The sequence below is a fragment of the Schistocerca serialis genome, chromosome 3 (assembly GCF_023864345.2).
Source record: "Schistocerca serialis cubense isolate TAMUIC-IGC-003099 chromosome 3, iqSchSeri2.2, whole genome shotgun sequence".
In the NCBI taxonomy this organism is placed as follows: Eukaryota; Metazoa; Arthropoda; class Insecta; order Orthoptera; family Acrididae; genus Schistocerca; species Schistocerca serialis.
The window spans coordinates 751,042,420-751,057,234 of record NC_064640.1 but is presented as its reverse complement, the minus strand read 5'-3'; the positions used below and the strand labels follow the sequence as shown (position 1 = coordinate 751,057,234).

The 14,815-nt window shown below is 43.1% G+C and overlaps 1 protein-coding gene across 2 annotated transcripts in view; it reads right to left on the bottom strand.

The window, feature by feature from the left end:
• Positions 1–2,428: 2,428 nt before the first annotated feature.
• LOC126469573 (Krueppel-like factor 2) overlaps positions 2,429–14,815 on the bottom strand; it is a 33,995-nt gene continuing 21,608 nt past the window's right edge. For both annotated transcript variants that reach the window (XM_050096690.1, XM_050096691.1), the window contains one exon: positions 2,429–5,040. In XM_050096690.1, coding sequence (XP_049952647.1) covers positions 4,027–5,040 — 1,014 coding nt within the window. In that variant the 3' untranslated portion in view covers positions 2,429–4,026. The remainder of the gene's footprint in view (positions 5,041–14,815) is intronic.

Here is a 14,815-nt window from a genome sequence, read left to right as displayed (position 1 = left end):
CAGATCCTTCATCGCTTATTTACTTCATTTGCTCGCTTACGTGAAAACAAACTCAGTGGACAGCGATTTTCAGCACCACATGAATCTGTGGAATCCTTCCAAAGGGTGTTCTTGAGGTACCAAGCTTAGAGTGAAAAAATATTTCAAGAACTGGTTCTAATGGATACGAAAGTATATGAATTTTAAAGGCGAACGTGTTGAGAAATAAAACGATTTCATAACATAAAACTTTTTCTTTCATTGTTATAGTAAAAATAAAAAAAAGCTGCGCCAGGTCGTGAGTGGAGTCACGAACGTAATCAAAAACTGCTTCCGTGCAGATGAAAGTAGAAAAAAGTTGCGTAATACCGACATAGCCGATTAATTACACAGTTTGAACTTTTTACTCCATCTATCGTTGTACCGAACTCTCCACAGCAAACAGACAGTAAACAGAAGGAATAATGACGTTGTTGCATTTCTGGGCACAGAATAAAGAGTGTTGCGTAACAGAGACGCCAGCCCAGGGACACTGCCACAATCGTCCCAGAGACAGCATGTACCTTTTGGACGTATTTCTGCCCGTAGGTTCTCACAAGTGAATTAGAGCAATGATGAATACTTTTAGTGCCATGTTTTGGTCACAAGTGCTGTGTTATCGTTTCAAGCAGCCGTCGGTGAACTCCTCAAAACACATAAACGCCTAATGGCTGCGTCCTCCCACATTATGGATGACAATAGATACTAATATGTATGCTTGGCAAGATGCGACTAAAGTGCTGCAGCGTGAGCCAAGGCAGGAACGGTTTTAAATGCTCCAAGGTTATACTGACTCACACAAAGGCATAGCTGTGTTTGTTGTCTTCTGATTCCGACATCACCTGACAGACTCCTTATGTGGCTCGAAGTCCTTGGTCCTCCGGAATTATTTTTTGAAGTATGCTGAAAAAAAAAAACTGCCTGTTGGCTTCTGCCTCGGGATCCTCGGCCAACGTTTTTCTCATAATTTTTCTGACGCCTGGCCAGCACGAGTGTCGAAGTCCTACTCTCCAATACCGGTGGCGGAAAAAAAATTACTAAAAAAAATCAAACAAATGTCGGGCGAAGAACCGTAGACAGAAGCCAACAGGCAATTTGACAACAAGCGGCCAGGAAAGCTTTAAAAATTTTGTATGATGGAAACAGTTAAATGTAATTATTACTAGAACATAAACGGATCAGAATGTTTCTTAGATGTGTCGTGTAAGTCTTGCAATATGTGTCGGAAACATTCAATGAAAATAGTAATTTATTTGCTGAGTGTTTTGATAATTTCCGTATGTGTTTGTTCCAGTGGTGAAGTAAAATCCTTCATCTGCTTGTTCATTGGATATTTAAAATTATTAATTATAGGTTAACCTAAGTAAATCTGTGAAAATGGACATTCTTGTGAAATATTCTCGACTGTGTCGAAAATTCATTTAAGAGTTTTATCTATGGCTGCTGAAAAGTGCAAAATTTATATCAACCAAGTGTGTACAGGTGTGTAAGTCTTCTCGAAACACGTGAAGGCTACGGCAATGCTAATCGATGTTTTTCACCACTGCAGTAAGTATACTCGGCCCTAAGTTTAGTTACTTAGCAATATCAGTTGAATTCAAACCAAAATCAAATAACGATGTTCCTTAGTGTCATCATTATTGGTCTTGCTCAAACGAAACTATTGAAAACTCGAAGTCTGTCTAATATATCTTTTTTGCTGATATGTTGAACTGTTTGTGTGCAGATTTGGACCAAACTAATTTATTTTCTGTTTTTAAAGGGATATTACTGTAAAGGCTACATTATTGTGAATGATTTACAAGCGAAATAGAAAAAAGAACGACAAACGCTTGTGATAAGCCATAATTCAGTGGAGACATCGCTTCAAAATCAGTGAAGTATTTCGTTGTAACATAAATATTGATGGAATCTGTTGGCAACAACCTGTTTAACTTTCAGGAAAGGTACAGAAGAGATTGAAATTTTCAGAAAATGGATTACACTGTAGATAACACAGTTCTCAAACCATTATCTCTAGAAAACTGTCACTGCATTGTCAAAGAATTATTTCATGAAATGTAAAAAATACGCATGGATTATTTATTAATTCAGAAAACTGTCGTCGAAGAAAATTTGTTTCTAAAGGAAATTTTACCATCGCCGTTTAGGTACATAATAGAAAACGTTTAGCTGTTATCCACCCAAGACAGTCTTCGTTGGCAAATTTTCTTTCTTTTCGGAAATATGCAAAGAAATCCATTCATTCAGTGTTAAAATGTAAAGATTCTGATATGTAAATGATTGCAAGGAACAGAAGTATATCACAATTGATGTTATATTTGTATTTAAACATTTAACACAACTGTCTTCGCAACACTCATATTTTATCATATTCCTGGAACGATATAGTAAATTACAAATTGTACTCAACATGCATTGCAAACAACTCCATGAAAATGTAACTTCTTTACATGTATTTACATTATACTTAACACATGAATAAAATGGCACTTACAAGATAGCGATTGACGTCCTTATGAAGAAAAAAATCGTAAAATTTCACTGATGACATATTTCAATAACAACTAGCGACTATTTTACAAACAACTGTTATGTCGGTTTGGTAACGGACACAGTCGTGTACATTTTATTACCTTAGTATGTGTCTCAATATAAATATCTTAAGCAAGAATACACGTTCTGTACACCAGAGGATGTGTCCTAATAGCAGTCTGATACCAACTCTTACAGTCTAGGTAATCGATCATGCACTTCTGGCGTATGGACGTCATCCGAACACTATTCACGAATATGGAAGCCGAGTCAAATGGAAATTCGCTGTATTTATTAAATTAAATAATGTCTTCTGTGCTGAAAAGTTTCCGTCTCTCCCTCGCTACCTTTTGTTTCCACTGGCAAGAGTAAACTAATAAGCTGATGGTGCTTAGAAAAGCGTCTTATTTATTTAACTAAACTTCCAAATAACATGTAGCATTACTGGGTGAAATAAAAAAGAGGAACCTAACTCCGCTGTCAGTTCCAGAGGAATGCACGATGCCGACTGGCCGCTGAGTGCCTGTGCCGAGGTTAGACGTCAGAAGTCCCGAAAATTGCCATTTTTCTTAATTTTGCTCGAGGCATGGCTCAGGATAATTTTTACTTTCAAGTATAAAGGAATTCTTGGAAACCAGCACTTCTGGAAATTGACCATTGTACTCAGATCCAGTTTAGGGCCCGGGCAGCACAAGAGGCCGCTTGGAGCGCCAAGATGAGAGTGACGCCCAATTGTAAGATCTGTATACGATGGGTATCACATTTAATAACGACACCTAAAACGAGTAGAAATGAACGACTTACAAAGGGGAGAGGAAGGATGGGTTATCACAGGCCGCTTGAGTGGAAAAATGTTCTGGAACTGGGCTTGCTTTTACTTTACTAGAATGTTTTACAAATAGTTCATATAAGCAGTTAGTACGAGACGAAGGAAGGAAGAAAGATTCTAGTTTATATTACTGTCAACGATGGGTTCATTTGAGACGGAACACAGGAAGGAGGATAGGGGAAAAATGAGAAAGGAAACCATCTTGTTCTTTTCAAAGGAATCATCGTAGCATTTGCTTTGAGCGATTTAAGAGAACCACGGGAAATCTAAATCAGAATGGCCAGATGAGGACTCGACCCGATGTCCCACCAAATACGAGTCCAGTCACTTATGACTAAGCAACATCACTCTTTCAAACAGAAACCAGTTTCACGTTTCTTACCTCGCAAACATTGTGTACAGCACAGTGGACCTAATACGATTCTTTTTCGAAAAAATAACGATCGCCTTAGGTTTTCAGCTTTATTATGAAAACAACAGGGCATGTCGTGTTTTTAGGTATTTACGACACGTGTTCGACTTTTCTATTTGACTCGACCGTCCGGGTACTTCAATTTGTAGTGCAGATATGTACAGTATTTATATGAAAGAAATTCTGGCCTTGCTGACTAGTTTGTCACTAACGACGAGAGCGGCGGCGGCGACTACATGGTCATATGCCTCTTCATGTGCAGCGACAGGTGGTCGGAGCGCGAGAAGGCGCGCTCGCACAGGCGGCACTGGAAGGGCCGGTCGCCCGTGTGCTTGCGGTAGTGGCGCGTTAGCTCGTCGGAGCGCGCGAACTTCCAGCCGCAGCCCTTCCAGCCGCACTGGTACGGCTTCTCACCCGTGTGCGTGCGCAGGTGCGCCTTCAGGTGCGATGACTTGGTGTACGTCTTGCCGCAACCCGGGTGCGAGCACGTGTGCACGATCACCTTGCGCCGGCTCCAGTTGCGTCGGCGCCGCGGCTTGGGAACGGCGCTGCCGGGTGCGGTCGGCGCGGGCGGCTGGACCGGCGGCGGGGGCGGCGGGGGCGGCGCCAGGGGCTGCCGGCCCAGGAAGGGCAGGTGCGGCGATGACGGCGGCGTCAGGATCTTGAAGTGTGGGTGCGGGTGAGGGTGCCGGCCGTGGTGATACACGTCACCGTAGCCGGCGGCTGGCGCGTGGTGGTGGTGCAGGTAGAAGCCGGGGCAGTTCTCCGGCGTAGCGGGAGGCGAAATCTGGCCGAAGGGCACGTGGCCCGAGGGCACGGCCGCGGAGGCTGCTGTGGGGGCGGGCGCACCGTACTGGCCCGGATAGGCCGCCGGCTGCGGGAAGTGCTGCCCGGGGCCCGTCCCCGACGACGAGGACGTCGGCGTCGAGTAGGGGAAGGCGGCCACGGGCCGGTGGTACGCGGTCGCGGCCTCCTGGTGGTGGTGGTGGTGGTGGTGATGGTGGTGAGCCGCCTCCAGCTTCACCTTGCCGGACGCGGGGGCGGCAGGCGGGAAGTAGAAAGAAGCGGTGTCCGGCTTGGCGGCGTCGTCGTCGGTGGGCGACGGGCTGGCGTAGAGCGCGCCCGGGGACACCACCGGCACCTGCTGGTCGCGGCCCGCCTCCGCCGCTCCCGCAGGCGCGTAGCAGTCGGCCAGCGGCGCGCCCACGCCCACGCCCAGGATCACCGTCTCGATGTCTTGCCACATCTGCCCACACATGCACTAGTGTCACCTCACCGTATCACCACAGCACACTAGCAGTTACATGTACACTTAAATACTACTCGAAACCACAATCGCTGCTCAGCCTGTAACCGATTACACGGTTAGTGGGGAACATCTGGAGCATGTCCCCTGGTGCAAATATTTATGCACAATAGCAAGAAGCGATATCAAATGGGACAAAAAAATGGTTCAAATGGCTCTGAGCACTATGGGACTTAACTTCTGAGGTCATCAGTCCCCTAGAACTTAGAACTACTTAAACCTGACTAACCTAAGGACATCACACACATCCACGCCCGAGGCAGGATTCCAACCTGCGACCGTAGCGGTCGCGCAGTTCCAGACTGTAGCCCCTATAACCGCTCGGCCAAATGGGACAAATATACAGGTTCTGTAATGGGGAAGGTGAGTAGAATGCTTAAATCTGTTAGTACGGTACTGGGAAAATGCAGTGCACATGTAAAGTTTATCGCATATAAGACCGTAGTGCGATCAATTGTAGAATACTGCTCCAACGTTTAGAATCCTTAGCAAGCAGGCATGATAGCAGAAATGGCCCTAACTCATAAACGTACTTCTATGATCGAAACGGATCGGTGTATAGGCCATACAAAATTGTAACTGAGATGTTTTGCAAATTCAGATCGGATTCTTTGGGGGAAAGGCGACCCCGTTTTTGTGAAACCCTGTTGGGTAAATTTAGAGAACCGGCATTCAAGGAAGACACTGCATCCAGCAAGATACAAAATGCGTAAGTTTCATGAAGATAAGTTAAGTGGGGCTCTGGTACTTACAGAGATATAAGAAATAAATAGTGCCACACTCAGGAAATGAGCGCAGTGGTAGTAGACGCAGGAATCCTGTACAGCCGCCCTTGGCAATGTCCTAGTGGACGCGATTTATCGTTGCCTTACTGCGACCTCTTTTGAAGTTTCGAGTGTGTAACTGTGTCGTGTGGATGACTGTGATGAGAGCTTGCACTGTTTTGTCTTGGGTTTGTGTTGTTAGTGATTTAGGGAGGGAGAGTGTGAAATCCGGTGCTGGCACATATCCTACTCCTCTCGGAAAGCAGTAATTAGGCCGCCGAGCTCAACGTCCCTATCCGACAGACGGACCACCGCCAGCGGTGACACATGTCCTCACTTCATGAAAGGCAAGGGAGCGGTTTGGAATTTAATCCAGAAAGTCGGCTCAAATATTAGTAATGAGAAACTTCATGTCACGACCTCTCCTCTTCTTGTCGGCCAGACAATGCCACAGAAAATCTTATCCACCGCCGGGATTACAACCGGCTTCCTTCCGAGTCGAGTGCCAACACACAGGCGTACGTTATCGCCTTCGACTACGAAGGCGGCTTACAGGAATTTTCCCACCGCTCTCTGAGCGGATGAACAGGACACAAATTCGCTACTGTTGGTGCGTTGCACTCTTCCGGTGTGCACTGTCAGTGGCTTGCGGTTTCTACGTGGTGAACTGAACTTCACCCATAAAATTAGTTCTTACAAACGAACCCGAGACATGTTGACGGCAGAGAGGAAAGTGTGCACATTGTTGCCATTAGAAAGTACCGTGAGTGAATGGTACAAGTTTGTTTCCAAACGAGATACACAGGTCATATCGTCGATATTTGCAGTGTACTACAGATAAAAAATAAATGAGAGTAGAAAATCAAACTCAATACAATTACTCTCCAATGAGCCACCAGAGTAGACAGGCTGTCACTTACGTCAAAACATTCAGATGATCTCTCTGAAAAACTTACGATATTATGTAGGAGGAGCTGCGGTTAACTTTGATGAACTTTCTCATCAGGCAGTAACTAGTTCTCCATTACATGTTATAGGATTTTAGGAAAGCGAATGGTTAAATACGGTTTATCCGGAGACTTGTGGAGAAGTTTAGTAGGCTCTGAGCACTATGGGACTTAACTACTGAGGTCATCAGTCCCCTATAACTTAGAACTACTTAAAGCTACCTAACCTAAGGACATCACACACATCCATGCCCGAGGCGGGATGCGAACCTGCGACCGTAGCGGTCGCGCGGTTCCAGACTGTAGCGCCTAGAACCGCTCGGCCACTCCGGCCGGCCGAATTTTACTACACCTACATAGGGAATCACGTATAGGAATTTGGGCGCCTATTCTTAAGTACTATTCAAGTATTTGGAAACCCCACGAGATCGGATTAAGAGGTCAGGTCGAAGCAGCTGAGGTGCCTGCTGCTATTCTGTCACCTGGCGGTTTAATAAGAATCAGAGCTTAGATGCAAATTCAGGATGGGAAGAACAGAACTTCTCGCATATCCCATTGAGAAAGAATAGCAAACGCAGGCATCGCCTGCAAGGGATACAGTGGCCTTTAAGAATTTTTGTACAGAGAAACCGCTCCAGTCCCCGTATTATTTGATTTATTCTTATTTTCTCACATCTGACGCGAACATCTTCATGTATTCATTGCCCTAATGGTAACCCGTTACAGGTTTAAAGCTACGTTCAGCACAATCGTCAACACGAAGTGGTGTGAGTTGGATGCGCCACTAAGATAATTTTCTGAAGACGCTCGCGAAACTAGTAATGAATTAAGTAATACCCGACTTGTGGCAGTTTATCTGTACATCTATTGAAGAGATTTAGAGAATCAGCGTATGCGGCGCATTGTAGAACGGTTTCACGTAATTATATGGGAGACTAAAGTTTAACAAGGACTCTGCAATACGGTGCAGCTGGAAAGTTTCTGAATTTTTTTTAAACCTAGCTAACTGAAGCACTGACGGTGGAGCTGTGCTTCGAAAGGTACAATGATGAATAAAATATGCTATTGAAAACAAGGTAGGTGGACTTTATAATAAAGTTTTTATTTAGTTTCATTGTTTTGGTTTCTTTCTTAAGAGAGTGCCGGCCGAAGTGGCCGTGCGGTTAAAGGCGCTGCAGTCTGGAACCGCAAGACCGCTACGGTCGCAGGTTCGAATCCTGCCTCGGGCATGGATGTTTGTGATGTCCTTAGGTTAGTTAGGTTTAACTAGTTCTAAGTTCTAGGGGACTAATGACCTCGGCAGTTGAGTCCCATAGTGCTCAGAGCCATTTCATAAGAGAGCCGCTGTAACTGCCATGAGAAATAGTTTTAAAAAACTCATTGGCAGAGGTGACAGAAAGGATCCAAGGAACGACTGGATACTTAAGATATATTTTGTGTGCAGATATATTTATTCTTATTGACAATAACTTTGAGACATCTAAAAATCTGAAAATGAGAATATATAACAGACGATTGTATAATTTTAGAAAGGTATATTAGAGTTAAAAATTCCGTCGACGAAGAATTCATTAAAGATAGTGCCTAAGTTTGATCGTTTAGGAAACAAGGAAGTCGTGTCCCTTTCAAAGGAATCATATTTTTCATAAGTGATTCAAGGAAGCTGCTGAAACGAGGACAGCTTGACAGCGATTTGAAGTGCACTGATCCCACAAAACAGTAACCTTCCGGAACGTAATTAGAACTTCAGAACGCCACTGTCAGTACCAGTGGAAGTGATGTTAACAGAGGAACATTATCGTGAATCAATAGTGATATCGTGTAAACGTTTATAGGCTTTTGGATCCTGTAACCATAAATCGAAATGGAACGTCATATGTAACTGCCAGATTTTAGAGGGTAATGAGCACTCCGCTTCTTCTAAATAAAAAGTGCAACAATGGCAATTATAGCATCCTTAAAAAAGTCTGAGAGGGAGGTGAAACACAGATGCCAGAAACTTATTTAGCAGCCTCTGACTAGAGCATTAAGTATATTTGAAACAAAGCTGGGCCTAGTGATTGCGTACAAATGCGGGAATCGTCACACAATTTCTGCAGTATTTACAGAAAGTGGAAGCTTTATGTTCACTGGTACGATATATGGGACCAGCACTCGGTCCACGAAAGAAACCTCTTACAATAAATTTGTACGACATACACTGAAATAGAGTAAGAGCGTGTAGGACCCGAAAGACGTTAGGCTAATACACATTATCGAGCGTATAAAAAGAAAGAAAATTAAAGACATCACTTATGTCACAAGAAGGTCTTCTTTTTTGAGGAACCTTATAGAAATTTTAAAAATCTGGAACGGAAGAAGACTGAAGGAAATGTCGATCATTTCACGGAAATCCGATTACGGATTTTGAAGAACCAATTTACAACGAGGAAACCTGAGCTACACTGCGGAAACCTATATGACGCACACTAAAGGAAAAAAAACTTGTAGAGTGATACAGCAGCGTAGAAGCAGGCATTACCTACGCGTTACATCCCAGCAATAGCGCGAGAAATCTTTACCATCCTTCAGGAACTGCTGATCTTCAATGTATACATATAAACATTGATGTGGACGTAGATGAACGTTTAAGTGGTTGTACACCGAGTTTCTTTAGGTACAATGAATTCTTTGATCTCTAGTCAGTCTGAACAGTTGTATTATATTATTATTTACTATAAAAAGTGAAGACATCATATATTACACACAAAGACACACACACACACACACACACACACACATACACGCTCGCGCGCGCGCGTGCACGCACGCACACACTCACACACACGCACATACGTGTGTCCCTCCTTAACGTCGTCAGGTGCATTTTCTGTAGTGTTTCGGCAGTTATTAACAATTTCATTATTGCAGTGTATTGCTCGAGTCGGCCCAAACAAACACCGATCATGCGAAGCCTCAAACAAAATGGTCTTTAAAGCGGCATTTTATGTGCTCATTTGATAGAGAGGTCTAAAATTACTCTACTGCGATATTCATTTTATCGATATTTATCAACAGAAGCAGTAAAACGCGAAGAATAACCAGTACTTAAGCAGCGACAGCACAATCAGCAACTGCAGGAGTATTGATTATCTTTCCTGTTTTACTGTTCCTGTTAGTAGATATCGATGAAAAGAATATCACACTAGACGAATTTAGGACCTCTCTATCGAATTGTCACGTAAAATTAGTCTTTAAAAATAGCTTTGTTTGTAAAGGGAACAAACTTACGCTTTCAGTTGAATCTGGACGTCGCGTGAAAGACGTGAGGAGCACCATTTGTTTGAGCTGGCTCCAGTTACACATTGCACAAACGAAATTGCAAGTATGTGCCAAAATACCAGATAAAATGCGCCTCACGTCTCTTAGGAGAGCCACCCTATATAGCAGTGGTTGTAGTAGTACTGCTAATAATACAGTTTTATCATTACTTCCCATACCAAAACTCTTTTTAATTCTTGAGTAACTGCGATGTAGAAAAGTATTTTATAAGAGGCTATCGTGAAGTTTCCGTTTGAGTGCATTGCTGCAGGGTATATTCAACCCAGTGCGACTCAGATGCCGGTATATAAGCACCGACATGTAAGCAAGGGTTAGTGTGGCCACTGAACGGAAACTTTTTGATCACCCCTTATTTGTGTGAAATCCTTGTCCGATATAAGGAATGGTATGATGGTCTAAAGCTGATAAGGTTAAATAAATAATATGTACAAACGAAAACCAGGAACACAAATGAATCGGTTTGTTAGCCTGTTAAATGGCAGAACACAGTGCTCTGCTCCTTTTTGTTAACAATTTCTTAGTTTAAATTCCTAGAAGTTAAATTAGACTTATGAACATTGATTACATGTTTCGAGTTCATAACTTTGAGACGCTTATTTGGTGAGAAACATCCAGAGAAGAATATGCGAAAGTAGCTTTTTTAAGGAATGAAAACCAGAATTTTTCTGTCTAATTAATGTAAAGTTCTGATCAAATGGAACAGTAAACTTTGGGTTTCCGGACTTACCACTGCAACCAATGTCTCACACAGCTAAATCACATTACTCGCCATACGCTTTTTATTTTGAACTTTATTGCAGGTATAACCAATGATTATTTACTTTATTCTCTGAACTTTCTTTCCATGCATTTCTTCAGTAGCACAGCCTGTTCTGTATAACTTGTCATCTCCCTCTGCTATGTTCTGCGAAGAGTTTAGTGAATGTTAAACAGAGAAAGCTACTTTTTATGTGTCTCACACCACGGGAAATTCAGAGGACATATATTGCAGTGCACATATTTGTTGTTTCCAGCACAGTGAATTGTTTGAGGAAAGAGACGTGAATGAAATCGATAATGCAGACAGTCCTGCTAAGAAAACTTTATTATAATATAATATATTTCTCTGCTAGGGATAACAGAAGCATCACCAAATGTACTGCCCTTGCGACGTGACACTTTATAAGAGCAAATAACACGAAAGATCTATCTACCATACAATCTGTGGCAGACTCACAAGTTCGGTAGCATTTTCCGCCAGCACGACATACGAGTGCAGACGATGTATTAAACTATGAAGAAGATCAGCTCGTAGCTTCGGTTAACAGAAAGACAACAGAAACTCATTACTGCGAAAAGAGTTCGTTGAACACCGCACACAAAAAATTTACTTTGGAAGGTAGTAAGATCCATTAATATTTGAAACAGTAAACATGAGCAGCAATACGGGGTAGGAGAGGTGGGAAAACAGTCTTGGCTGAGTAAGCGTTGAATGACTCCACTAGTTTGAAATTCAGCTCGCTTGGAGAAGAAATATCACGCCTGTTTCTTTTGAGAATCCTTTGTGCTACAGAATTTTGACAGCAGCTTCAAGTAAGAAGAGTAATGCTTCCGAATGTGTGGCGCCTAGATTACCCCTTTTCAGTGAATCTCCGTCACGCAAATGTTCACAGCATAAAAGAACAATCACGCCAGTTTGTTGGAAAAACAACTAGTATACGGTAGAAAGTCGACTGGTTCAGCAAGTGTGATGGAAACTTGAAGATAATTGCAATAGAGTTCCCTCTTTGGTGCGCCGCAGGTATCAAACTGGAAACCGCACCAGAAACAGTTGGGAATAGGCACACACGGTGCAGAAAGAAATTCTGATACTTTTAAAACATGCGGCACGTGGAATCCAGCAAAAGCTGCCAGATGAACAACGCTCGTATATTCATTGTTGTCAAACTGCGGCTCAAAATTCGAAAAAGAAAGCCGAACATCAACGAGGACACGAAAGTGTGTGCATTTAACTTAACTTTCCCTAGCTACTGCTTGATATGAAAAAACGCGTAGATACCGCTTAAAGTAGTTGAAGGTACTAGTTTCAGCTAAACACTCAAAGCTGGATGTACTTAAAAGTTCATATTCGCGGTTGGTTACGTTGGGCCCAATTTCTCTGTTATTTGGGTAAAGTTTTACTGTTACTCCTAAATCAGCTCCGCCAGGAATACCTTAATTCCTTTAACATGTCACAATAATAAGCTGCACTACAGTACCAGCGCAGCAGTAGAGTAGTCGACATGTGTTGTTGTAAGATGTTAAGTATTTAAATTATATGGTTCAAATGGTTCAAATGGCTCTGAGCACTATGCGACTTAACATCTGTGGTCATCAGTCCCATAGAACTTAGAACTACTTAAACCTAACTAACCTAAGGACATCACACACATCCATGCCCGAGGCAGAATTCGAACCTGCGCCCGTAGCAGTCGCGCGGTTCCGGACTGCGCGCCTAGAACCGCTAGACCACCGCGGCCGGCATAAATTATATCTAAAGGTCATGTGTTTTAATTTCATGTTGTACAGTGAGCTATAACTCAGTCAATGCAAACTAACATACTGATGAAAATGGAAACAAAAATTGAATTTTGAGCACATACTTTCAAAATACCATTTCATACAATAAATGCTCGTAATTCCAGACTACAACATCACTACAATGTTGATTTCTTCGACAAATAATGGGCTAACCCTCTCGAAAATTCCTGATGTGTTGGGAATGATTGTTGGGGCCACAAAACTCATTACAACTAGCACTTCACGGATGTTGAATTCCGCACTCTCGTCGCCGATTGGTTGCCATTTTGTGGCGGCAGCTCCACAACAGCGTGTTGCTGACCCGGGGTTATTCCAAAAATTCCGCTCGATTCGACGCCCCCTACTCTCATCTGACATTATCAAAATTTATTTTCTGCACTCTATGTAATCCCCACCACAAGTTTCGATTATGCAGTATGGTAGCAGAATTGGAATGTGACTGTGGTAATGCTAGTAAAACGTGATAACAAGCGGCAGAAAAAAAAATCAAACGACGCAGAAATCGTCTGTTAAGAATTTTTATCAAATATATAACAAAAAACATCGAACGAATTTAGAGACGCGCTCGGTATAGCCTGTAAAAAGTGTACTAGATATACTCGGCAAATTTAAATAGGAATCCTTGCCATTCCTTATAGTTCTCGCGAAGTCCTATTAGGTAACAAAACCCGTATTCGAGGAAGACGTTGCCAAAATCTATTTCTCGCATAGGGATCATGGGAATAATATAAGAGATATTTGGACATGTGCAGAGGATTATGGACTGAAATTTTCCCCTGCGCAGTACGCGAATGGAAGAGGAAAGGAAATCAGTTATATTTGTACAATGTACCGTCCGCGATGCACTGTTCGCTGTTTTCTTCTCCTGATCACTGTCACTATGAATGCAGCTATTCGAGAGCGATGATATTCCCGTCTCATCGAACTGTAAGGTTACGTCATTAACAGTAACACAAATCTTGTGCGCTCCGAATTACTGCTCGTTGTATGCAAATGATATTACATGTGCTACAGCGGGTGCTCACTCTTTTTTCACATTTCAATCATGTTAAGTGATACCAAATATTGCCTCATGATCAAAATATCATATTCTGAGAGATTGTTATTATTTACTTTCGTTGATTGATGAGTTTATCACCCACACACACGTACACACAAAATCTTTTTCTCCTCTCATATTACTACTGAGCTGACCGCGAGACTGAATGCCACCAGTTGGCGCTGCGCTGCTGTAAGAAATGCACACAAGCGGAGCCGAGATGAAAAGGGAATCATTTTAACGACGATACGGGCTGCAAATGGCGAAATCCACTGACGTTAGCGACTTTGACACAAGTCAGATCATTATGGCCAGGCGCTGGAACGAGCATCACGGAAATGGTGGCTCTGGTTGGCTGGTCAAGTGCTACTGTCGTGAGCGTCTATGGCAAGTGGTTGAATAATGGTGGAACCGCGAGCGGGCGGCAATGATCTTCACTCAAAACAGAATGTGGAGGCTTGCCCTCTCTGTAAAGTAGGACAGACGCCGATCTGTGGCAGACGTGAAGATAGAGTGCAACGCTGATACAGGCACAAGTGATCTGGTCAACATCGTTCAGCGCGCACTGCTGAGCCTGGGACTCCGCAACAGACAACGCACACATGTTTCCATTTTGATTCAACGATATCGTCGAATATAATTATAGTAGGTGCCGGTTCATCTGGATTAGACTGCAGGTCAATAGACACGTTTCGCATCACGATTCTCTTACACCAGGTCGATGGTCATGTGCGATACATCATCATACAAGCGATAGGCTGGTCGAAACGTGTACCGCGCGACGGGCGCAGGCCGCTAGGGACAGTATTATGCCGTTAAAGACGTTCGCCGGACTTCGTTGGAGCCTGCAGTAATAGTCAAAGGCAACACGGCAGCTGTGAGTTCCTGAACATTATTCCGGACCATCTACCTCCCTACATACTTGATCTTTACCCAGACTGCGCTGTCATCTTCCAACATGATAACTTTCCATGCCACAAGGCAAGAATCGTGTTACAGTGGTTTGAGGAACATGACAGTGGACTCACGTTGATGTCTCGCCCACGAAGTTAGCTTGGTTTGAACCAGATGAAATACATTGGGAC